General features: G+C 38.8%; 4 protein-coding genes across 5 annotated transcripts; 2 read left to right on the top strand and 2 right to left on the bottom strand.

Annotated features, from left to right (window-relative positions):
* Positions 1 to 2973: 2973 nt before the first annotated feature.
* LOC125224681 (dnaJ homolog subfamily C member 9-like) lies at positions 2974 to 12493 on the top strand. The gene is given in 6 exon segments (XM_048128112.1): positions 2974 to 3217; positions 3292 to 3414; positions 3417 to 3560; positions 3718 to 3845; positions 4920 to 5061; positions 11809 to 12493. Coding segments are annotated over 6 exon segments (804 nt in total). The 5' UTR covers positions 2974 to 3126; the 3' UTR covers positions 11985 to 12493.
* Positions 12494 to 12636: 143 nt separating this feature from the next.
* On the bottom strand, positions 12637 to 19996 carry LOC125224680 (26S proteasome non-ATPase regulatory subunit 5). Its single transcript, XM_048128111.1, has 7 exons — positions 19453 to 19996; positions 18219 to 18363; positions 16901 to 17122; positions 15509 to 15761; positions 14388 to 14576; positions 13492 to 13806; positions 12637 to 12902 (listed from the first exon to the last, which is right to left on the bottom strand). The coding sequence occupies exons 1-7, from the start codon at positions 19635 to 19637 to the stop codon at positions 12706 to 12708; spliced, it is 1506 nt and encodes a 501-aa protein (XP_047984068.1). The 5' UTR covers positions 19638 to 19996; the 3' UTR covers positions 12637 to 12705.
* Positions 19997 to 20840: 844 nt separating this feature from the next.
* Positions 20841 to 25635, bottom strand: LOC125242697 (zinc finger protein 830). Its single transcript, XM_048151591.1, has 4 exons — positions 24951 to 25635; positions 24683 to 24804; positions 21453 to 21622; positions 20841 to 21007 (listed from the first exon to the last, which is right to left on the bottom strand). The coding sequence occupies exons 1-4, from the start codon at positions 25417 to 25419 to the stop codon at positions 20863 to 20865; spliced, it is 906 nt and encodes a 301-aa protein (XP_048007548.1). The 5' UTR covers positions 25420 to 25635; the 3' UTR covers positions 20841 to 20862.
* LOC125242696 (ATP-dependent (S)-NAD(P)H-hydrate dehydratase) lies at positions 21914 to 23787 on the top strand. Of its 2 annotated transcripts, none has more exons than XM_048151590.1 (3): positions 21914 to 22235; positions 22492 to 23294; positions 23472 to 23787. In XM_048151590.1, the coding sequence occupies exons 1-2, from the start codon at positions 22005 to 22007 to the stop codon at positions 23233 to 23235; spliced, it is 975 nt and encodes a 324-aa protein (XP_048007547.1). In that variant the 5' UTR covers positions 21914 to 22004; the 3' UTR covers positions 23236 to 23294; positions 23472 to 23787. The 2 variants fall into 2 exon arrangements, with proteins under 2 accessions (XP_048007547.1, XP_048007546.1); XM_048151589.1 differs by having other exon boundaries at positions 22492 to 23297; positions 23475 to 23787.
* Positions 25636 to 26329: the final 694 nt, after the last annotated feature.

Here is a 26329-nt window from a genome sequence, read left to right as displayed (position 1 = left end):
CATATTTATGACGAGGGCGTACATTGAATCTTGAATGATACAAAGCATTCTTTGAGTCTTGAGCGTAGTGACGGATTCTAAAATAGCATCCTAAACGTATTGATTCAAGTAATAACACCCAAGGCAGAAATTATTTTTCACCACACCAACTGGTACAGATCAATTTTGCTATTCGAAAACGGATAGCAAAATTGCATTTTATCCACAACAGTGCAAAGTAATTTCATACAAATTTTAACTTGATGTCTTCAGCTGGCTAGTAGAATTTACTTATAAATGACGATTTTGAATCAAAAATATTGAATACATTGATGGAATTGATTCAATTTGATGTTTTACAGTTATTCTAGTTTATTGTTCGTGTTGGTGTGGTGAAAAATTTTGTGTTTCACTCGGTGGCAAAGCTTAGTTGTTTAACCCTCGTGCCTTGAAACCGCTCAAGATTCTACTTTTTGGACCACTCGCTATGCTCGCAGTTCAATATTGGAATCTTTCGCTTACTCGCGTATCAATACGGGCACGTGCTGTTAAACAACGACTTTGCCCCCTTGTAAAACAAATGACTATTGCTGCCAAATGACACCTATAAGTGACCCTTAGGCCGGCAACAGACAGTCTTAAAAATTCATAATCTTAAAAAAAAGTTGTATGCAAACTGACACTGACAGATCTGTCAGTGTCAGTTTGCATACAAATCTTTTCCTATGATCTTTTCTAATATTATGAATTTTTAAGACTGTCTCTGTTGCCGGCCTTAAAGTTAACGACTTTAAGGGAATGTTCTTTAGGTCAAATACAATTCATTTCTCGGAGAAACTAGTGACTTAACTTTATCGTTATCGAGTTATTAAAAGAAATAGCACAACAAGTTCTATTAACTCACACTTATTTATTCATTCATTTTTTTATTATGTATTATCAAGTATTAAATATGAAAACAAAAAAAAACTTTTTCAAATTAACAAAAAGCGATATCTATACCGGGTGGTTCCTGTTTATGAACTTAACGATATACCAAACTTATTTGCCTAAATTTTTTTTGTATTACTATGTGCAAATTCTTTTTGTTCGTTGATATTTTAATCTGGCAACATAAATTATTTAAGGGTGCGCGCCCACGGGTGACAAAGTTGCTCGGCGCCTTACGTATTTGTATGAAAAGTTGCGTCGCTTCGTGTGCGCACTTTCATACTAGCCCACAACTAGCCCATGGTCGCGACAAAAAATTCATAATCTTAAAAAAAACTTGTATGCAATCTGACAGTTCAAACTGACACTGACAAGACACTGACAGATCTGAACTGTCAGATTGCATACAAGTTTTTTTTTAAGATTATGAATTTTTAAGACTGTCTGTGGGGAGCCTAAGGCCGGCAAAAAACGAGTCTTAATTTTCATAATCTTAAAAAATGTATGCAAACTTGTATGCAAACTGACACTGACAGATCTGTCAGTGTCAGTTTGAACTGTCAATTTGCATACAATTTTTTTTTTTAAGATTATGAATTTTTAAGGAGTATTGATTATGAAGATTATTTTTGGAACTATCTACAGTAAGGCTCCCCACAGACAGTCTTAAAAATTCATAATCTTAAAAAAAACTTGTATGCAATCTGACAGTTCAAACTGACACTGACAAGACACTGACAGATCTGAACTGTCAGATTGCATACAAGTTTTTTTTAAGATTATGAATTTTTAAGACTGTCTGTGGGGAGCCTAATAGCACCGCTAGCATTAAATTTCACGCACCCGGTCCCGTATTTAGCATAGAGAAAGGCGTCAAACAGGGCGATCCGCTATCTCCGAAATTGTTCACCAGTTGTCTCCAAGAGATATTTCAGAAGCTGGCGGTCTCATGGGAGACTATGGGCATAGAAGTCGACGTCAAGAGGCTGACAAACCTGCGCTTTGCTGACGACATAGTCCTCTTCTCCCATACGTCGTCACATCTGCAAAAAATGCTGCAAGATCTTAGCACGGCAAGCCTTGAGGTAGGACTTTCAATGAACAGAGCAAAAACCCAGTTGATGACCAATCAAGCAGAGGATAGAATAGTGGTAGATGGACAGGATATACAATACGTCAAGGAGTATGTTTACTTGGGCCAGATAGCATCCTTCGAAAACAGGCAGTCTGTCGAAATCGATAGACGTATCAAGAATGCCTGGAAGAGCTTCTGGTCCATGAAAGCGCTAATGAAGGGTGACCTTCCTCTGTGTCTTAAGCGCAAACTCCTTGACATGTGCATCCTGCCTATCATGACTTACGGGGCACAAACTTGGTCATTAACTGAGGCTCTAAAGTTGAAACTCAAGGTTTGCCAGCGAGCGATGGAGCGTAGTATATTAGGTGTTCGTAGAACTGACCGAATCAGAAACACGGAACTACGCTCCAGAACTGGAGTTGTAGATGTGGGCGTCAAGACTGCTAAGCTAAAGTGGGACTGGGCTGGACATGTCTGCCGCATGCACCCGGAAAGGTGGGCCAAAATATTTACAGACTGGGACCCGCGAAACACCATAGACGGGGCAGGCCGGGGTGCAGGCAGACCAAAAAGGAGATGACGGGACGACCTGGACGCATTCTACCCGAAATGGTGGGAAAATGCCAACAACAGGGTCGAGTGGAGAAAGCGAGGGGAGGCCTTTGCCCAGCAGTGGGACACAAAAGAGGCTAATTTAAAAAAAAAATTTTAAGACTGTCTGTTGCCGGCCTAAAAGTTCCACTTTGGAACCTCCTAACGGGCTTCCCCGTTAATTCGATTAAATTCCTCCATAGGCTCAAAAATTAAAGGAACCTTCGAAACCGATCATGAACCGGACTCCGCAAAACTGCTTGACAATAATAATATCGTGTCATCCAGCATTATAAAATAGGCACCTCAAATCAGGTTGACCAACTTGAGGAAAGTCAGCATAAACCATAGACAAAAGCTGTTTGAGACAGTGTCTAAACAGTTGAAAATATTATTCGTACGTCGATTTTAAAAAGCAAACTGTCATTTCAATGTCAATGTCACAATTGATAGGAGTCAGTTTCGTTGGCGCGTAAATTTCTTTGTTAATTGTTATTAGATATCCATATATAGTCTGCATTTGATCAATTTAAATTAATTATCACAAAATGGGTCTTTTGGAATTGTGTGAAAAGTATTTCCAAACCAAAAATCTTTATGAAGTTCTTGGAATCACTGAAAAAGCTACGGATAAAGAAGGTAAGTTGTTAGTCTAGGAAATAACCATGTTCATAACTGGAATATGGTTTACTGAAGCCGTTGTTTATTTTCAGTTAAGAAAGCGTATCACAAGTTATCTCTCAAAGTGCACCCGGATCGTGTCGGTGAAAAAGACAAGTTAGAAGCCACAGAGAAATTCAAGGTGCTTGGAGGTGTTCATGCGATCCTTAGCGACTCTAAAAGAGAGCAACCTACGACGAGACGAAATGCGTGGATGAGGATGATGATGTTGTAGTCGACCGCGATTGGACAGTATACTGGAGGCTGTTGTTCAAAAAAATCACAGAGGAAGACATCATTGCCTATGAAAAGCAATTCATTGGTGAGTTGCTGCATTTTGCTAAGGATTAATACCTTTTTACGGTGCTCTGAATTTGTATGAAATATCCTAGAACAGTGCATCTAGTTGTAGGCAACAACCCTCAAATTATTCTTAACTATACTTGAAACTTTAAGACCATTCTTAAATTTATTTTCAGGATCTGAAGAGGAACGCAATGATCTCAAAGTGGCTTACTTAGCGGGTAAAGGTGACATGGACTACATTGTTGATCATGTGCAATTTGCCAGGAGTGAGCATGAAGACAGACTAAAGGGCATCTTGAAAGTGAGTAATATTTTCTTTGCTTTTAGTAATCTTGTGTAAGAATGTCATTCTTGTTCTAAAAAGTTTGCAGAAAGTAATAGGTGTGTCTGCTCTAGTGCATTTTACTTTCAAACTATGTTTTCTGTATTTATTACATGACTGCCCAAAGAAAAAAAAAGTGTATCGTTTTCAGCTTTCATGTTTTTTAACTATCAATATTTGGTTTTAATTAGATTTGTTGGATTATTCAACAAATAAGAATTAAATATTTAAGTTCATTCTTAAACATTTAAATTGAACTCTGAATTTTGTTGTCTTCAGTAATCATGCAATGTGAGATTAATTGGTTATAACCAATCTTTGAATGCACAAAGGTAGACATTAATGTCCGACCAAAGACTTGGTATCAGTTTCAGCCAGAACATCATGTGCCTTTTATTTGCGCCTGTCAAAAAATGTTATTTAAATAATACATACATACATACATATAATCACGCCTGTATCCCATAAAGGGGTAGGCAGAGCACATGAACTACTAAGTTTCAGTGTCAAGGTTTTAGTTTAAATAATAATCATAATAAAATAAAGTAGAATATATGGAGCAGATCTGCTCCTAAGCACACGAGAGGTTAACTAAGCCAAATGGTATCTCATGACATGTTTACCTGGCTCCAACAGGAATTTAAAAGGTTTTTAGCAATGTCAACTAGTCTTCAATAACTATAAAACTCCCGTGAGACTCATACATTTTATTTAAAAATATTTTAACGGGGAATGTTCTGATGAACTCTTTGATATGCCAGCGTTCGACATGTTATCACGACACAACATGTCAAAGAACAAAGTTATATCACTTTCTCGACACGTGGCAAACCAAGAACAAACGGGCCTCCCGCTCGTTTTTGCCCAGAACGTTTTGTGGAATGAGCTAGTCTTCAATAGTTTTAGGTTTCATGACAGAACAAGAGAAAAAGACGAACTTTTGGTTTCCCAATAAAAAAAACATGTTTCGCTTGGACACTAGTCTTCTATAGACATCTTCTAGCAGAAAGATTCCTGTCATTTCCATCTCTTATACCTATTTCTATTTTGCAGGATATGATTGACAAAGGAGAAATTCCTGCTTATAAGAAATTCACCAATGAGCCGGAGAAAAAACGCCTAAGGAGAATTGCGAAAGAAAACAGAGAGGCAGTGGAGGCTGAAGAATATAAAAAAGAATTGGGAGTTGGTTCAGGTGAGACTTTACAGATTTTTACTTAACAATTACTACATAGTACAAAACAAAGTTGCCCAGTGGGATCATACAGCAGTGGCGGAGCGTCGATACAACTCGATTCCCAACGGGTTCCCTAAAATTCTCTAGTATCCGTAGAAGTCCATACAAAACAGATGCCAAAAACCCCTCCGGCTTTACCAACGAAAATTTTCACGCCCGCCACTGTCATACAGTGATATGTGTAACAGTGTCTGTGTATGCTTAGATCTTTAAAACTACGCAAGTGATGTTGATGCACTTTTATTTAAATAGATAGAACCATATCAAATAAAATATAGAATTACAGGAAAATAAATGTGCGCAACTGCCCTAATATGAAAACTGCTTATTAGCTGGGTCCACACAGGGCGAGCAATGTTCTCACGCGGCAAGTTCCTCGGCCCAGACAGGGTTCTCGGCCAAGCAAAGCGTGCGAGTTGCTGCTGCCACGACAGAGGCACGGCGACACAGAACGTTTGGCGCGAGCATGCCTCGTGACCTCGCTCTATGTGGACCCAGGTGGTCAATTTGCCTCACTCAAACCATTATTTAATTAATGACTATCCATTATCCATCTAATTAGTAAGTGGGCCATTTTTTTCAAAGTTGTCGGCCCCACTTTTTTTGGTAACATGGGTATTTTTTACGCGATTCATACTCAGAATCGCGAGGTCTTTCGATCCTGATATGAGAAAAAAAATGTCCCAAGATTTCCATACATTTTTCAGACCTTCATTCCGTTACCGCCATACAAAATGTATTAAAAAATGGTAACGGAATGGGGAAAAAAGACCTTTATAGAATAGCAAGAGAGCGGGAGAGGAATGCAAGAGATATCAATCACATGAAATGTATGAAAGATGAAGCAGGAAAGATTTTGACGGATGACAAGAGCATAAGAGAACGCTGGAAGAACTATTTTAATAAACTTATGAATGAAGAGAATGACTGGACAGGTGTGCTAGATGATGCTAAAAGTAACATAGGTATGGTGAAAGAGATTACTGTAGAAGAAGTAAAAATGGCAGTGCAAGGTATGAAGAATGGGAAAGCGGTAGGGCCAGATGATATACCAGTGGAAGTATGGAAGGTTCTGAAAGCGGATGGTTGGAAGTGGCTGACTTTATCTAAATATATAAAAGAAGAAGCTGACTGACTGACTGACTGACTGACTGACTGACTGACTGACTGACTGACTGACTGACATATCAACGCACAGCCGAAACCGCTGGTCCTAGAGATTTCAAATTTGGCACGTAGGTTCCTTATGTAGTGTAGAGGAGCACTAAGAAAGGATTTTCCAAAATTCACCTCCTAAGGGGGTCAAATGGGGGTTCAAAGTTTGTATGGGGAAACAAGATTAGTTTGACTATTTTATTCGAAACTTCACAGGAAGATTCCTTAAGACATATGACTGAATACGTGTTTCAGGTTTTTTGAAAATTTAACCCCTAAAAGGGTGAAAAGGGGGTGATAAAGTCAAAAAATCAATATGGGTATCGTTTTTATGGTTTATCGGGTCGCTGATCACGATAAATACAACGTTTTTAAAATCTAACGAGGCGGAAGTGAAATACCTTCTCCCCTGTTGTGGTGCAATGGGGTTTAAATATCAAAAATATATATAAAAGAAGATATTGACTGACTGACTGACATATCAACGCACAGCCGAAACCGCTGGTCCTAGAGATGTCAAATTTGGCACGTAGGTTCCTTATATAGTGTAGAGGAGCACTAAGAAAGGATTTTTTAAAATTCGCCTCCTAAGGGGCTCAAATGGGGGTTCAAAGTTTGTATGTGGAAACAAGATTAGTTTGACTATTTTATACTAAACTTCACAGGAGGATTCCTAAAGACATATGACTAAATACATGTTTCAGGTTTTTTGAAAATTTGACCCCTAAAGGGGTGCAAAGGGGGTAAAGCCAAAAACACAATATGGGTATCGTTTTTATGGTTTTCGGGTCGCTGATCACGATAAATACAACGATTTTAAAATCTAATGAGGTGGAAAAGATATTTTCTCCCCTGTTGTTGTGCAATGGGGTTATCCAAAATAGCCATAAGTGTAGGTTTAGTTTATATCTATACTTCTGGTTCAAGATTTCAAATTGACACGGAAGTTCCTTATTGGAAGGATTTTTCAAAGTTCACCTCCTAGCATGATAATTTGACAGGGGCAAGGACAGGGACAGGGACGGGGACGGGGACGGGAACGAGATAGGGTTAGGGTTAGGGATAGGGATAGGGATAGGGATAGGGATAGGGATAGGGATAGGGATAGGGATAGGGATAGGGATAGGGATAGGGATAGGGATAAAAATAGGGGACGGGGACGGGGATAGGGATAGGGATAGGGGAGGGACAGGGACGGGACGGGGATGGGGACGGGGATAAGGATAGAGATAGGGACGGGGATATGAATAGGGATTGTGGTCGGAAATTATTCCGGTCGGCAATCGCTATCTAGGCAGTGTAAAATGCAGGTGGCTCAGCGGGAAGGGATTAGTAAGTAGGCATCGGCGAGTATCCTGCATCCGTGATAACTATTATATTCAATGTGCTGTAAGAAGATCGTTGTTTGCTTGCCTTTTATATGTTTACATTTGCAATAAGTATAAGCAAAATGGAAAAAATTGTAAGCGATAATGCAAGGAAGTACTTTTTACCCTACCGACCATAGCGTCGAGATACTGGCTATGTAGGTTGTATGAAGTTTCCCCAGTATAAATATTTATATAGGTAAAATACATACATATTCGTACCTACTACCTACGCTGTGGTCGCTGTGTAACAATTCTACAATCATTGCAAGAATTTCTTTTAAAACAATAGTAATATGTGTAAGGTACAATCAGCCAAAAAGCAGTGTAAGGTTCTTGCCTGACCGTACAGCAAATAGATCAGTTACAATGGCCCCCAGTCGAGAATTACCCCGCTTTACCTTAATCGAAATAATCGCGGACAGATGTACCTACAAAGAAACCTACGGATCCAAATGAAAATCTTATTTTTTTGTAAACGTTTCAATAAGAATACTTTTATTACGCGGGCGAAGCCGCGGGTAAAAGCTACAGGAAGATTCCTTAAGACATATGACTGAATACGTGTTTCAGGTTTTTTGAAAATTTAACCCCTAAAAGGGTGAAAAGGGGGTGATAAAGTCAAAAAATCAATATGGGTATCGTTTTTATGGTTTATCGGGTCGCTGATCACGATAAATACAACGTTTTTTAAAATCTAACGAGGCGGAAGTGAAATACCTTCTCCCCTGTTGTGGTGCAATGGGGTTTAAATATATAAAAGAAGATATTGACTGACTGATTGACATATCAACACACAGCCGAAACCGCTGGTCCTAGAGATTTCAAATTTGGCACATAGGTTCCTTATATGGCGTAGAGGAGCACTAAGAAAGGATTTTTCAAAATTCTCCTCTTAAAAGGGTGAAATGGGGGTTCAAAGTTTGTATGGGGAAACAAGATTAGTTTGACTATTTTATTCGAAACTTCACAGGAGGATTCCTAAAGACATATGACTAAATACATGTTTCAGGTTTTTTGAAAATTTGACCCCTAAAGGGGTGCAAAGGGGGTAAAGTCAAAAACACAATATGGGTATCGTTTTTATGGTTTATCGGGTCGCTGATCACGATAAATACAACGATTTTTAAATCTAATGAGGTGGAAAAGAAATTTTCTCCCCTGTTATTGTGCAATGGGGTTAAAATATCCAAAATAGCCATAAGTATAGCTTTAGTTTTTATCTTTACTTCTGGTTCAAGAGATTTCAAATTGACACGGAAGTTCCTTAGAGGAGCACTAAGAAAGGATTTTTCAAAGTTCACCTCCTAGCATGATAATTTGACAGGGGCAAGGACAGGGACAGGGCCAGGGACAGGGACAGGGACAGCGACAGGGACAGGGACAGGGACAGAGACAGGGTCAGGGACAGGGACAGGGACAGGAACGGGATAGGGATAGGGATAGGGATAGGGATTGGGATTGGGATTGGGATAGGGATAGGGATAGGGATAGGGATAGGTATATGGATAGGGATAGGCATAGGCATTGGGATTGGGATTGGGATAGGGATAGGGATAGAGATAGGGATAGGGTTAGGGATAAGGATAGGGATAGGGATAGGGATAGGGATTGGAATTGGGATTGGGATAGGGATAGGGATAGGGATAGGGTTAGGGATAGGCATTGGGATTGGGATTGGGATAGGGATAGGGATAGGGATAGGGATAGGGATAGGGATAGGGATTAGTATTGGGATAGGGATAGGGATAGGGATAGGGATAGGGATAAGGATATGGATAGGGATAGGGATAGGGATAGGGATAGAGATATGGATAGGGATAGGGATAGGGATTGGGATAAGGATAGGGGTAGGGGTAGGGGTAGGGGTAGGGGTGGGGATAGGGATCGGGATCGGGATAGGGATAGGGATAGAAATAGGGATAAAAATAGGGGACGGGGACGGGGATAGGGATAGGGGAGGGAAGGGGACAGGGACGGAACGGGGACGGGGACAAAGATAGAGATAGGGACGGGGATAAGAATAGGGATTGGGGTCGGAATAATCGGTCGGCAATCGATATTTAGGCAGTGTAAAATGCAGGTGGCCCAGTGGGAAGGTATTAGTAAGTAGGCATCGGCGAGTATCCTGCATCCGTAAACTATTACATTCAATGTGCTGTAAGAAGATCGTTGTTTGCTTGCCTTTTATATGTTTACGTTTGCAATAAGTATAAGCAAAATGGAAAAAATTGTAAGCGATAATGCAAGGAAGTACTTTTTACCCTACCGACCATAGCGTCGAGATACTGGCTATGTGGGTTGTATGAAGTTTCCCCAGTATAAATATTTATATAGGTAAAATACATACATATTCGCACCTACGCTGTGGTCGCTGTGTAACAATTCTACAATCATTGCAAGAATTTCTTTTAAAACAATATTAATATGTGTAAGGTACAGTCAGCCAAAACCGGACCGTACAGCAAATAGATCAGTTACAATGGCCCTCCAGTCGAGAATTGCCCCGCTTTACCTTAATCGAAATAATCGCGGACAGATGTACCTACAAAGAAACCTACGGATCCAAATGAAAATCTTATTTTTTGTAAACGTTTCAATAAGAATACTTTTATTACGCGGGCGAAGCCGCGGGTAAAAGCTAGTTCTTTAATAAGTTGTTGCAAGAAGAGGCGATCCCTGATGAATGGTGCAGCAGTACATTGGTGCCCATTTTTAAGAATAAGGGTGATGTACAGGATTGCAACAACTACCGGGGAATAAAGCTCATGTCACATAGTATGAAGATATGGGAAATAGTGGTAGCGAGACGAGTAAGAGAAGAGAGTGAGGTAACACAGAACCAATTTGGGTTTATGCCGGGCCGGGGAACCACGGACGCCATATTTGCACTTCGCCAACTATGCGAGAAATACAGAAAAGCCAAAAAGAACTTGCACATGGTGTTCGTGGATCTGGAAAAGGCATACGATAGAGTTCCGCGTAAGGTTCTGTGGTGGTGTATGAGAGAGAAGGGAGTGCCAGAGAAGTATGTGCGGCTTGTTCAGGCGATGTATGATAGAGCTAGTACTCACGTCAGGTCTGAAGCTGGAGTCACCGACAAGTTCAATGTGGCGGTAGGTCTACACCAGGGGTCGGCTTTAAGTCCGTATTTGTTCCTCCTGGTTATGGATGCTCTGACATCGGACATACAGGAGGAAGCACCCTGGTGTATGCTGTTTGCCGATGACATTGTTCTTGTTGGGGAAAATGCACTTGAGGTCCAGAGCAGACTGGGAAAATGGCAAGAAAGACTGGAAAGTGTGGGACTGAAAATCAGCAGAACCAAAACTGAACAGATGTTCTGCGATTTCGGTGGTCTATCCAGTTTTTCCCCTATTGCCTTAGATGGTGTATACCTACCAGTCTGCTCCGACTTCCGGTACCTTGGGTCATTATTCCAAAATGACGGAAGCATCGACCGTGACGTGAAAAATAGAATAAATGCGGGATGGATGAAATGGCGACAGGTCTCAGGGACAACATGCGATCGACGGATGCCCCTTAAACTTAAGGGGAAAATCTATAAGACGATTGTGAGGCCTGTTGTATTGTATGGATCTGAATGCTGGGCGACAAAGGTGGAGGATGAAAGGAGATTGCACGTAGCGGAAATGAGAATGTTGAGATGGATGTGTGGAGTGACCAGAATGGATCGGATCAGGAATGAGTATATTAGGGGAAGTTTGAAAGTTGCGCCTATAACGGAAAAGATGAGGAGTGGCAGGTTGGCGTGGTACGGTCATGTAATGAGGAGGGATGAGTGTCATATAGGCAAAAGAATGTTGGAGATGAATGTTGATGGATGGAGAGGGAGGGGTAAACCCAAACAACGATGGATGGATTGTGTGAAAGAGGACATGAGAAAGAAAGATGTGAGTGTTGAGATGACGAAAGATAGGGGAGAATGGAAGAGAAAGACATGTTGTACCGACCCCACATAACGTGGGATAAGGGTAGGAGGAAGAAGAACGGAATGGGGAAAAAAACCTTGGGACACTTTTTTTCTCCTATTAGGATTGAATGAGCTCGCGATTCTGAGTGGAAATCACATAAAACCTTTCAAATCCAAAAAAAAAGTGGGGTGGACAATTTTGAAAAATATGGCCCAAGTATACCCAGAATAAAAACATATTATTTTTAGGTCCCAATAGCCTGGAGCTAATGATAAAACAAAAGCAACAAGCACGAGCGCAACAGATGGACTCGTACATTGACAGTTTGGCGGCTAAATACGGTGGCGGGAACAAACCGAAGGCTACAAAGAGGAAAGCCGCCGCTAAAACTGAAACTGCATCAAAGAATAAGAAGAGAAAGTGAGATGAAAAGTGATTGTCGTAAGGCCGTGTTTACAGACACGGAGCGTTGCATAGGTTTAAGTTTTAAGCAGCGCAGGACACACTGAAAGGCTGACACAAATTAAAAAGATATATAGCAAACACGTATTTTGCACGCAGAACTAAAAATATGACCATGCATTACTTTAGTCACTACTTTAGCAGTCTCTTGAAGGCAATTTCCTTGCATTGGAATAGTAACTAAGTTATTATATTCCATCAACTGGGTCCACACTGACCGAGAAGCCTCGGTAGGCAAATGCCTCGAGCGGAAAACTTCCGTGCTCGTGACCCGCACGTTTGCCTCACCCGAGCCAATTTGCTCGACAAGATATCGGCCCTCAGTCAGCTGTTGAAAATAGTGCTGACGATTACCGCGCGAGTCTCCTCGGCCAGTATGGTCCCAGCTAATGAACTTAGAATTGAATCTCAGTAAGTGTCTGTGAGATAATTCAAGAGTGAACGAAGTAATTCAAGACCATCATACAATATGGCACACTAAATACAGTATTTTATCGCAACGAAATCGCAACGCTCCACGTATGCAAAAACTAGGCCTATAAAGTGATTGTGGTGATAATGACAGTTAAATTTTATTATTGATTAGTACTTAGTAAATTATAATAAATACTGCCTAATTTTATAATGTGTTTAATGAACAATAAAACTTTTCTTTACAAAACAATTGTTTAAATTCTCGTAACTTAATTTGCTTCCTCTGTCGCGACTTGCATTTCGGTTTCAGGATAAAATGGACCTTGTTGCACATATAACTGCAGTCTTGAAATTATACTTTCATCGAATGCGGGTGAATTAGACAGTCTCCTAATAATACCGTATTTTACTTCTTTCAACTCCTTTGGGTAGTGTACAGAACGGTCAAGTAGATATTCGATGAAACCTGTAAACAAAAGTTATAATCAAGCAAATGCAATGAATTTGAGTAAGTATTCGTTTTGGTCTATGAGAATTTTCCAAGCTGTAGAGAGTGTAGAGGGTTGAAAGCAAGGCGATCACAGAACGACTTTGCATTCAGTAGGGCTAGCACATGATTGGCGCGAGATTATGTTGCCACGACATAAGAATACCCGTCCTTATGTCATTCATACAATTAGAAAAAGACTTGCTGTCGCGCCAATCATGCACGCCGCCGCCGCTAGCCCTGCTGATACTGAAATTCTTTGAAAATGTTCTTAAGGTTCTGATGTCCTGAACCATTCTCTAGTCATTAAAAAGACTGTGCAATTTATTGGAAGTGCCACTAAAATTTGTAATTGGAATAGAATAGAATATTTATTTGTATTAATTGTACATCGTCAATCATCTTTCACCTCTTCCATATTTTCTTTCTTTGACCTCGTATGCCGCGATTATTTTTTTCATATGGTTTTCTCGTACGCAGATCCGCGTTCCGACATACGCATTATTAAGTAACCTATGTGTAAAATTGTATTAGTTTATATTTTATAACAAGGTAAAACCAATAATACCTGCAGTCCGTGCCACTAGCTCCTCGCCCCACTGATGCTGACACACCGCATCCAACAGCGTAAAACCACCCGACCTTATATCCGGGAACGGATTCTTACAAATCTCCAACAGCGTAACCATGGGTGACTGGCTTAAAGTCCTGAACCACTCTCTAGTCATTAAAGTCACTCTATGGTCGATGGGTCGGGGTAATGGTCGACCGAAGTCTACTCCGATGAGGCTCGCGAAGCAATGGAGCGCGCGGACTTTGATCTCGGTTGAGCCGTTGCGGATTAGTTGCGCGACGGCGTTGACGCCTTGGGTGTATTGGCTGCCTGCATTAGAATAATAAATCGTTACCAATGACAGTTATAGATAGAGAATTAAACTAATAGCTACATTCGACAAAAAAGTAGGTAAGGCCAATACGGAGAAGTGTGTCTGGCCCTCACATTTGGTCTGTTTAAACAATGATCAGTGTTTATTGAGAGTTAAATACGTTTACCACTAATCGTGAGTAGCAAGTAGCAAAACTATGTACCACCTGTGACGGCTGTGTAAAAAAGCCAAATGTCAGTCGCCAGACACACTTCTCCCTTATGACACACTTGCCATGCAATTACGCAGCTCACTGTACTGCATTCAGAAAAGTATGTAAATGCAGATAGTATAGGTACATACACCCAGTCATGCTTCAAGCATTAATGAATAGTTGTACTTGGAATGAAACTAGTCGGGTCAACTAGGGGCGCCATCTAGAGGTATTTAAACTGTTTTTATCATCGCGATTTTTTTACATTTACTTACTATGAGATCTATGACATTTACAAAACAGGCGAGTCCATAAATCAAGCGCGACTTCAAGCATGGACTCGCGCGGGACAACACAAGTTGTGCCAAACCGCCTGATACTTACCCAAACCAGCTAAACTAAGTTTCCCCTCAATAGTGGACCCCACGAATCCTAGCGTGTCCAAAGCTATAGGCAGTGTGGCTTGGTCCTGAATGGCGAACGTGTCAAACATCAAGTTCATCAGGACAGGGTATTTCGTGAATATTTCCTGGGGGTACTTATGAGCGACTGTGCCAAAAAATTTCATGTAGCCTGAAAAAGAGAAATTGGCACTTTACGTTTTATAAGCACTTAAACGAAGTGACGCGGACCGTCGCCTTTTTGAATCAAAGGTCTCATTTTCCTTTTTTTTTTTAACTATAAATGGGCTTAGGTACTCATGGCACACGCCCAAAAGGTGCCTGATCACCCTTGATTTGCTGCTGGGAAATATTTACGCCGGCAAGGAATTCCACTCCTTGCCAGTGCGTATAAGAAAAGAAGAAGCGAAACGCATCGTGGGCATCGTGGCATAAAAGGAAACGTGCTGCACTCGCACATTTTCGCAACCAAGAACCTGCCTGATAGCCTCTCGTAAAACCTCTCATTGCTCAGATGCCGAAGAGCAGCCATACAAGCAGGCAGTTATAAAACTTATAGGTAAATTACGATGAAATTTTCAGGGTTCCGTAGTCAACTAGGAACCCTTATAGTTTCGCCATGTCCGTCCGTCCGTCCGTCCGCGGATAATATCAGTGACCGTTAGCACTAGAAAGCTAAAATTTGGTAACAACTAACTTTTGCACCATATAAATAAAAATAAATAAATAAATAAATATTATAGGACATTTTTACACAGATTGACTGAGGCCCACGGTAAGCTCAAGAAGGCTTGTGTTGTGGGTACTCAGACAACGATATATATAATATATAAATACTTATATACGTAGAAAACATCCATGACTCAGGAACAAATATCTGTGCTCATCACACAAATAAATGAATGAATGTTTAAAAAATATGAAAAAAATCACAAAAGTAGGACTTTATAAAGACTATCTAGGAAAATTGTTTTCAACTTGATAGGTTTAGCAGTTTTTGAGAAAAATACGGAAAACTACGGAACCCTACACTGAGCGTAGCCCGACACGCTCTTGGTCGTTTTTTTTTGTCTGGTATAAAGGATATATGGAAACAGCTCTTACCTGGTGTAAGTAACATGCTCAAAGGATTATTCGGCAGTGCAGTCACCAACTCACTGACTCTCTTCAGCACGCCAGTCTTCACAAAATGGTTGATCCCGTGCGGCGTGAGGGCGAGACGGGACATCAGCTCTAGAATGTTCAGCTGATATAGCACGTCATCTGTGTCTAGCTCGGATACCATTACTGTGAAGTATTGGTGGTCGGCGCATAGTTTGAGCAGATCTTGTGACTTTGAGGCGACATTCACTACCACCTGTAAGTAAAGTATTCATATTCAAATAAGGGTTCTGATGGGGTTGGCTCGTTTCTGTAGCGACTCTGTATGTATGTATGTATGTATGTATGTATAAACTCTTTATTGTACAAAACACAAAACACAAATATGACACAGGATAGACAGTACAAAGGCGAACTTATCCCTTTAAGGGATTTCTTCCAGCTAACCTTTGAGTAGGTGAAATGTGATGAAGAATGGTAGACAAATATAGCACTTAGTACAACAGTTTATAGGAAAGCCCATAAAAATATAAAAGAGACTAAAACAAAAATAATAAAATAAAATTGGAATAAAAGGTACATCAAATATAAAGAATATATAACAATATATATAGTAAATAAATATATATTTATATATAGTATCTATAACTAGTTACAAACAAGTTATCCATGTTCCGATAGCCACAGCTTTTTTAACTGCCCCTTGAGCGAGGCAACGGACTACGATTTCCTTAAGGACGGAAGCAACTCATTCCAAAGTTGAACCGCTCGCACTGCAAAAGATTTACTATACGCACGGGATTTATGATGAGGTGTTGCCAGTGCAAGATTAGAACTAGAACGTAGACGTTGGCCACTACCGTCCGCCATAAATTTAAATTTTTGTGAAAGATAAAGAGGAGACGAAGGATTAAACAGAACATTAAATAGGAGAGAAAGAATATACTCTGGCATGATTGCCGATGCAGGGACAGATGGTTTCCATGCCATCATGCGAAAGAGCTCTGCGTCAACCTTGAGCAGGATACGGGACAGCCCCAATAGAATCCTGAGCATTGTTTCGGAATCGTGGGACGGGCCCCTGATGAGTGAGATGAGTCATTGGATTCAACTACATGCCCCAGTTCCTAATATGTGTTATTAGTTTTAAATAATATTAAGCCTAGCTTTAAGATTTTTAGTAATAAAGGACCAACTCCGATGGGCTTTTGTCTGCAATAATCATCATCATCATCATTTCAGCAATTAATCGCCCACTGCTGAGCATAGGCCTCCCTTCGTGAACGCCACTTATCCCGGTCCCGGGCTTTTGTCTGCAATAAATGATCACCTAGTCTCCGTCTCACAAGTCCTCTTTCCTAGTCAATTGGACTTAGTATATTGAATTAGAATTACCTCAAAAGCATTACATTTACTGCTGCTATCATACTCAAGGGCTATCTTCATTTCGTCCAAGACTTTGGGGTAAGCTTCATACGGCAGGTTGGAGGCAACAAGGATAGCTTTGTTGGTGATTGACACATCTTTGTCAATGATCTGCTGCGCTACTGCCACGAACACGTCAATGTACTGCGGCACTGGCAGGAGTGCCGGGTCTGATGTTACCACTTTTGTTACCTGAAAAAAGTAAGGTTTATTAGTAAAGAGTTTTGCTAGGATCATATCGTTGTTGTAAGCACGGCCGGATCTGGGGTAGAGCGATTGGAGCAGAGCTACTCTAGGCGTCAAACGATAGGAGGGATTGCCAACATGGCAAATAATATAAAGACAAGCCTCGTTTGTGAGTGGTAAAAAAGGTAAACAATGGACTGCTCGAGCCGACGCTGGTTGTAGGGAAAAGTTTGTTAGGCAATGATTTTTTAATTATCATATTTTATATGAAGAAATAATACTTGAGTTGTCATGCATTTTGCTATACTTGGATATGGACGGGATGGCTAATGGCTTATACAGCAGGGAGAAGATGCACTGTAACTAAATAACATTTAATTGTGTTTTAAACTGAGATGGAATGACGCCAAGGTGGTGGCTTTAGAACTCAAAGATAGAAAGGCATGGAAGGATCTTGTGGAGGGCCTATGCACCTATGGGGTGCATTGTGTGTATAATTCAAATAGGCCTGTATCATTAAAACCAGTCCTGGGTGGCTAGCCGAATGGCACAATCGCTCACGAAACGCTCACGAAACGAAGCGCTAGTAGATATCTATCTCTATCGCGCTTGCGTATTGGCGCGACAGAGCCAGCGGCGTATCGCTTTCGTTTGGCGTCGGAGAAATGCCATTCGGCTACGGGGCCTGGTGAGTGTCCATCTTGTGTACCTTGTAGTGCGAAATGGGTTTCCTTTGGAAACATTCGTGTTTGTCATGCTAGTTCAGTCAATGTACATCTTGTACTGACACTGACTGAAATAGCATGACACGTTCGTACGTTTCCGTAACAATACGAAGGCAAATCTTTACGCACTACATCTGTACAGTGGTGGGTAAACTCTTTTATGGGGGCCAAACTTTGAAGGAATTTTTGAAGAGGGTCAGATTTACATAAATTTTAATTTTTAGTACAGTGCTGACCATTTCACACACTATTTAGAAAGATCAGTGGAGTAGCATAAGGTCATAGTGGTCTAATACCATGAGCTATTCAATAATTCTCAAATTTGAACTGTGCCATACAAGGCAGGATTACCAAAAAGAAGACTAACTAAATTTTACCTCATCAACTGCTATCTGCCGAACACAGGACTTTTCATGTCTCAACATGTACATAAAATAGCCTGTGTAATTTTTGATGATGCCGCCGAGCTCAAACTTCTCACAGCACAGCTTCAGCACTTCACATGTTAAGTGAAATTGGGTCCTGAGAATATTTTATAGAACATATTAATAATATTTCAAAATATTGTAAGCGGGTTATAGGTGAAAAACTTAAGAATGTCACCTGTTGTATGTGTGTCGTGTTCGAATAGGCGTTTTTTTTGTTTGTGTTACTAATTTTAAATATGTGTTCTCTATTCGAATTTGAACACGTCGCTCACACATACAACAGGTGACTTTCTTAGGTTTTTTACCTATACTCACATGTTAAGTCGATATAGCGTTCTACATGTTTCGATCCATAATAAAATAATAATAATATAATATATTTAATAACCTAACCTAGCTGAATTATATTTTATTTGTTATCATCATTTCAAGTGGCAATACAATTTACAAAACTCTGGCAAATCTATAAACTAAATGGTAGATTTAGATTTATTTATTTCATAATACATAAAGTCACAATATAAATTATTATAAGTTAATCTTTACGAATTGAATTCATATTTATGATCGTCAAGTACTAAAATATTAAAATTTTGAAAAAACCTCTGACATAGCAGACTGATTTTCATGAAACATGGCTAAGAACACTACCAACTAACTCTGCTTCTAAACAAAACAAAATCTAAATCCGTTCAGAAGCTACAATGCCACAAACAGACAGACAGACAGACTTCAAACTTATAACACCCCATCGTTTTTGCGTAGGGGGATAAAAAACCCCAACATAGCCATTAAAATTACCTAAGCTTAATGTACAAATGAAAGAGATTCGGAATTTGAATAAGAGTTTCTTTGGTTCATACAACTCATACAAGGCAGCCATTCTGAGGGTAGGTACTGAAAAACTATTAGATAAGTACTAATTAAGATGGTTATCAGTTATCTACTTATAAATTCGACAGAATACAATTGTTCTAACTCTTGGATACTTAAGAGATAGAGGAACTGTTTATATTTTATATTCGATTGTTCATAAAATTTAGAGGATGAGAATATTTGAATTTGCTAAACACCCCCCTGTAAGCGTACAAAAATATTCTCAAGAACTAGACACAAGCATAGGTTACAGTGCAAAAGATATTTCATGAACATAACCTAACAATTAGTTCAAAATTGAACTTACTTGTCTGGCACATTAAGACACTCAACTATCTCTTTGATTCCAACATTTCTAATAACGGCAGAAATTTCATTTGCAGGCTTCACTGAAAGTAAGTTTTTGATGTCATTTAGAGCCGCCGGTCGCGATTCATCACGATGAAGGCTAGTTAGAAACTGGCGGTATTGATCTGCATCTGAGATAACCATTTTGTGGATTTAGTAATGGAATAAATACTTCATTAAAAATTTATCCACTAAAAGAAATAAACAAAATTGTCAACAGACAGGCTTCAAATGCTTCAAAATCTTCAAATCACCGCGGCCTAGTGATGTATGTATAACTAATGTAAAATCGATAAGTTATAAAATTATGGCTACAATATCGTAGTGTCATGCCGTTTATCACACATCTGATTTTCATTAAAGGCCCTTCCCTTACAACACCCCGTTACAATTTTACCACTTTTTAATGTCTATTTTTTGGCAGACAACTACTTTTTTTGGTAATTTGGTAAGATCGATTGTAAAATATTTCTATTTAATCTATCGACAAAACCCGCGTATTAGTCGTGTGTTCACAACACTAGACGATACAATGATACAAAATATGCACAAACTACTAAGAAGATACTACGCATCAGACTTGCATCAGACAGTGAAAATATGTCAAGTCATTAATGCTGTGTCTACATATGCGTAACTAAACGCCCAATGATACAAAAAATGATAAATTACAGTTTTTAAACAAAATCGAATTTGTCTCGAGTTAGTAATTGAATCAATAAAGTAAAACTTTATAGAAGTATTTATTATTTCTATTTGAGCGTTTCTTTTTTGCCTTTTTTTTATTTTGATACTTTTAGGAAATTTTATTTCTTGATCCCATATTCAGCTTCTACGACGCTCACGGGAAGAAAAGGGGTGGTGAAATCTTAACCCGCCACCACCCGTCACTACACTAAATTAAGAGCATATAAAAGTGCTCAAGTTTCAATGCCACTGGTTGTAGCCATAAGGGCTGAACCACCCACACCACAATGAGGACACTTACATTTTATCCCGTCAGGCAGCGCCTGTGCAAGTGTCTAGGCAAGTCACTGTCATTCATATGTGTGTGACAGAGAGAAAAAAACATCATCATTTCGCTCTCACGTATGAAATTCTTTATCTGTGCAATGGACTAATAGGGTGGCGCCATCTGTCATACCTTTGAGTGTGCCTCCTCATTGAACTCATATCCCACAGGCGACTTCTACATCACCCACAGAAGGTAGTATATAAATTATAATATATGATTTTGCAATGTAAGTCTATTAATTATTTAATAGACTTACATAGCAAAATCATTACCAAACTGCAATTAAATTTTCATCCAAAGGTTTAAAGGAAAAGTAATTAACAAAACGTATGTCAAAATATAAATGTATTCTTATTAACTATATGCTTTTTTTGCTCGCCAGTCCAAAAATTCATCAATATCGCCTTCATCATTTGAATCTTCTTCATTTTCACTTTGTTGTTCAGTGTCTAATTTGTTCTTTTTTGTTTCTTCTTTCTTCAATTCTAGTTCTAAGACCCTGCAAAAATAGGAAATATACCTTTATCATCATGGCGCGTTTTAGATTACATCCACAAATGCCCGGAAGAATTTAATTTCACTTAAATCTTACATAAGATCAAATACGTATATGAGCAATCATGTGGTGAATGTTAGTGCTCAGTTGTTATTAGTTTTTTTAGTTACAGCAAAAACATTTTGCTATTCCAGGGCGCACTAGGCAGTACTTAGGTTAGGCCAGGGCATCGGGGTGAAGTTTTCTAAATGTGCAAGCTTAGCTTACAAACACAATTTTCCCATTTTGTAACTAGTCTGGCATGAAAGAGGAGTAAATATTAAATAATGGAAAGCAAACACTGTCGCCCCTTTTAAATCAACTTGTGGAATTAAGCGAGACGACGCACAATGTTACCACTTTTTAATTTCTTCTCTTTTTTGTCAGACCGTAGAAAACAAGCGCTTACCTGTTCCAATTTCTCATCTGTTCTTCAATTTCATCAATCTGTCTCTCCGCCGTAGCTTCCTCTTGTTCTCCAGCTATAATTTCAGCTGACGCGGTAGCTTGTTCCTTTATTTCTTTTTGAAACTTTTCCCATTCTTCTTCTACAGGGTCCTTGTACTCGATATTACGCACCTGAAATAAAATATCAAAGCGATTATTCGCGTCAGTGTACCCACAGCATTACCCGAACAGAACATTTAATCGTTCCGAAAGTTAATCATATTTAATATTTTGTTTCTAATTTTTATATAACTTTCGTGTATCACATATTTTTAAAACATCCTTTAACAATATATCATTCTTCACTAATAAAATACTTTTCATGCAATACAACAATAGTAGGAACAATTGTGACAAAATAGATAAAATTAAGACGTACATTTTGGTAGCCATATTAGTATCCGAACGATCGTTGCCAATCTCATTTGCGAAAACGTCAGATCTTATCAAAACCACCAAAACTACTCAAGACCTTATCATCATTATTATTAATTAATATAAACATCGTTTTGGTATGTTGATATCGGGAAATATTCTACCAAAAAAGTTATACAGTTGGTGTTTACTAATTAATACTTGTCGATACAAAGCCACAATGAACGAAACACTGCTAAAATCGGTAAAAGCTTGCATACCAACTTTAGATGGTGGTAAACACAAGGGGCAGGCTGGTAGGATAGGCATAGTTGGAGGATCCTTAGAATACACGGGAGCACCTTATTTTGCTGGGATAAGCGCTTTGAAAGTAAGTATGATCCTGTACACTTTGTCCATACATATTTTACTTTATGAAGTAATGGTTACTTGGTTAGTATGTATGATTAATTACATAGTAACTATAGTAAGGACTCTGGACTTTGGCTTACTTTCTAGAATTTATAGTCTACCTAGATAACTATGAAAATGTAATATGATGGGATGGATGTAAGTAAATATTATGAATATTTAAATGTCTTATTTGATAAGCCTAGAACAATATATCATAATTTACAAATTTTCAGGTCGGAGCAGATTTAGTGCACATATTTTGTGCATCACCAGCAGCAGGCGTGATAAAATCATACAGTCCAGAACTCATAGTACATCCTCTACTGGACCATCCAAATGCTACAACACAAATCTCTCCATGGCTGGATAGACTTCATGCGTTAGTCATTGGCCCTGGACTGGGACGAGAAACAGAAACATTCAATGTTGTCACAGAGTTGATTAACATCGTAAAAGAAAAGAAGATACCTTTGGTCATTGATGCAGATGGACTGTTTCTAGTTACTAACAAACCAGAAGTTATTAAAGATTTCTCATCACCCGTTATATTGACTCCTAATAAAATAGAATTTGAAAGGCTCTGCAACAGCCTAGGGGGGGCTTCAAAGTTACGAACTCTCGGGGAAAACGTAACAGTTTTCAAGAAAGGAGAAGAGGATCAAGTGTATTCGTCAGTCCCGGAAGCTGAGTGGAAGTCAAATGTTTACGGATCTAACCGAAGATGTGGTGGGCAAGGGGATGTGTTGTCAGGATCTATTGCTACATTCTTAAACTGGACTTTAAGTAACAAAGATAAGATAGAGATTGGCTCCGCTGTTGATAAAACTCGAGCAGCAGCCTCTTTGGCCTGCTATTCAGCATCAATTCTTGTAAGAAAATGTAATGAAAAGGCTTTCAAGGTCAAAGGCAGAAGTATGCTGGCTGGTGACATGGTTGAATATATTCATGAGTCTTTTGAGGAATTATATGGACAGTAATATTTTAAGCATACAACACAGGTTGATTTATAAGACTAGACAGGAATGGAATAATATAAATGGTGATCGGGGAAATATTGCAAAGAGGCCAGGTCAGAAGTACTCGAAACCGACGAGCGTGTATGAGAAATGTTATGAAAGTGTGTGAAGCGAAAGTGGTTTGTCAGGATCGTAGTAAATGGAAATTACCCCTCTGGGAAACAGGCGTGATTGTATGTATGTATGTATGTATGTAAATGGTGATTGTCTGTTGTTAGCCAATGCCTGTGTCACTCATAAAATAGATTTCATTCCATTCATGCTAGTTTTTATAAAAAGCAATTAAACCTGTACCATTATAATAAAATTGTATACTGATGTCAAAAATAGGTGTTGTTTGTTGTTATACATTTTAATATGGATGTAAAGATAGATTTGCCAGGGTTTAGCTATAAGAATACAGTAAAGAATCTTTGCTAGATGTTACTTTTTAAAAGCATTTATAACCAAAAGGTTGTTTTTTTTTTCATGTTAACAATTTTATAGCTTAAAAATTAAATGGTAATACCATTATGTGTGGTTTTTCATTTGTCAAATATTTTGAATGTACTATCCTGTCCTTGCCAGGGCAGGGTTTCTGCCTAGACCACGGATAGATTTAGGTTGCTTCCCTAGGCAACCTAAATCTTCCAAAATCCTAAATCTGGGCCCCTGCCCAGGCTACCTAAATGCATGGTGATGTATACATATATGCATCATATATTTGATGGCCCGTGGCTCGATATGTAGTTATCCAAAATCACATTTATTGCTTAATTATTATTCATTATTTATTATTATTTAATATATCAATGAAATAAATTAAATAATAGAATGATTTATTATTTAAAGATTAAGATGAAATGGCGGAAAAGTGTGAAAAAACAGGATGATGGTGATTTTTAGTATGTGATTTAGGCTGATTTTTTCGGAGTTATTAATTAGTTTATGTTTAAACATTTTATCATAAAGGTTTCACAAGTAGTGTACCTTTTTAATAGTAATATTTTTGTTTAAATAAAACTTACCAATTACAATATATTTATTAATATATAAATAAGATTTGGCCTATTTAACTTCTAACACTGATTTAGTATATAAATCGATCTTAAATATTTTTTTATTATTTTTCCCAGAGTCAGAAAACCATTGTCTATCACATATGTCATATATTAATATCTCTTTAAAAGAAAAATTCATGCAATTAAGGGTTAAGAGGGGCCCCTTAAATTCTGTCTGCTATAAGGTTGACTATCTTTCAGATCATATTATATTTTTTATATATTCAACCTTAAAGCAGAATGGATTTACCCAGGTTTGAAGTTAAGCGATTCAATTCCACATGCCATATCAAGGCCCTGGGGGTCATAGGTTTTCAAATTGAGGTCTATTTGTTTGATATTAGTTTGTGGGTGAAATTAGAAATTACCTTGGCATCCAAGATGGGGTCATCAAAAAAGCCTTCTGGTATAGGCGCTTCTGGCACTGGCGGAGTTTTATCTTTACCACTGGATACCTTGTCTATCCTACTGGATCCAGCATTCTCATCACCTTTAATACAAAAAAAACATGAACACTTTTTTTTTATCTATTTGAAAGTGGTTACTAGACAAAAAATGGCGCACCTTAACCTTTGATTAAGAATTGTGTAGCAGGCTAAGTCAATTTGCATGATTTTGATTATGTAAGCTACTTACTTCCATTCAGTGTTGATTGCACTAAATCTAGATTCAAAGGTGCCCTTTTTATCTCCTCATTATGATAAGAGATTACATTAGGCACATCACTCTTCGGCAACTGCACGGGTTTAACATCACCAGCGTTTTTCAGGATGCTCTTCAACTTTTTCTCCGGTGGCGCATCTGCTGGTGGAACACCTAGCCTTTTAACTTTTTTAGCGTCTGTAAAATCGTTAGTGATTTTCTTTAACTCCTTAGCTTTTTCGACGTTTTCCCTATGCTGTTTACTGTTAAGGTGCACTGGCCAAACTGCTTCAGAACGGACTACAGAAGAGCAGAGTAAGCACATGAGCTGGCCCAAGTTGTTATACTTGGCCAGCGGATTATCTATCTTTGTAGTTTTCACATCCTTCTTCTTGCGTTCTGCCATGAGGCGACGCATTTCTTCTTGTGCCTTCTTCTTCTCCATTTGTGCTCGGAGCGACATGGTGAAAACGTGTACTACAATGTGTAATGCTGGATCTTCCTACGCTCGCTAGAGATGTACTCTTTGTTATTTGTAGTTCTGGAATATCCTGAAAATGCTGCTAAAACCATGCAGAGCAGGAATACAAAATCCAAACAAATACATTTGACAGAAGTATCGTGTCAAAGGTGTCAATGTCATTATCAAATTGACAATCATCAAATAGACATCTTATGAATGCAATTTTTTTGCGTCTTATTGTGTATCTCGAATAGTACCCACCCCATACAAAACAAATGAATGAATGAACATGCCAAGTTAAAAACAGAAAACTTCGCTAACGCTCTGTTGAAAAATCATGAATCATATTATTATGCAGTAGAAAACTGTAATGGCCGCTGTACACATATGGCCAACGGTTCCACCAACCCCCTTGGCCAAGCGTGTAGAGGGCTACTTGGCCGTAAGTTGGCAGTTGGCGCTTGCGCTTGCCGGCCAACCGATTTGGTGTCGGTTTTTTGTCCACACATTGTGGCCGCTGTACACATATGGCCAACGGTTCCACCAACCCTTTGTGAAACCCCTTGGCCAAGATAAGAGCCGCTGTTTACACATTGGCGAACCAATCACTTGGCATTGGCTCTTCATGAAAGATGGACGTGGAATGGAAAAGTCTAGGAAATTCTAGGTCATAGACGTTGTCAGAAAAATATGATTAAAAAATAATAACCCCGTAGTAAAATTAAATTATTTGAAATATTAACAATTTTTTGAATATTCTGATAAGAACATTTATCTTTTTTAGGAAATACATTAAACATTTGCAAGGTTATTTTATTTCCTAAAATATACACTATTATTGGCATAGATAAACTTATTATTTTCGTAAATATTTCACTACTGTCCTCTCTGACGGCTGACGACCAACTGA

The sequence above is a fragment of the Leguminivora glycinivorella genome, chromosome 3 (assembly GCF_023078275.1).
Source record: "Leguminivora glycinivorella isolate SPB_JAAS2020 chromosome 3, LegGlyc_1.1, whole genome shotgun sequence".
Lineage (NCBI taxonomy): Eukaryota > Metazoa > Arthropoda > Insecta > Lepidoptera > Tortricidae > Leguminivora > Leguminivora glycinivorella.
This window is presented reverse-complemented; position numbering and strand designations above follow the sequence as displayed.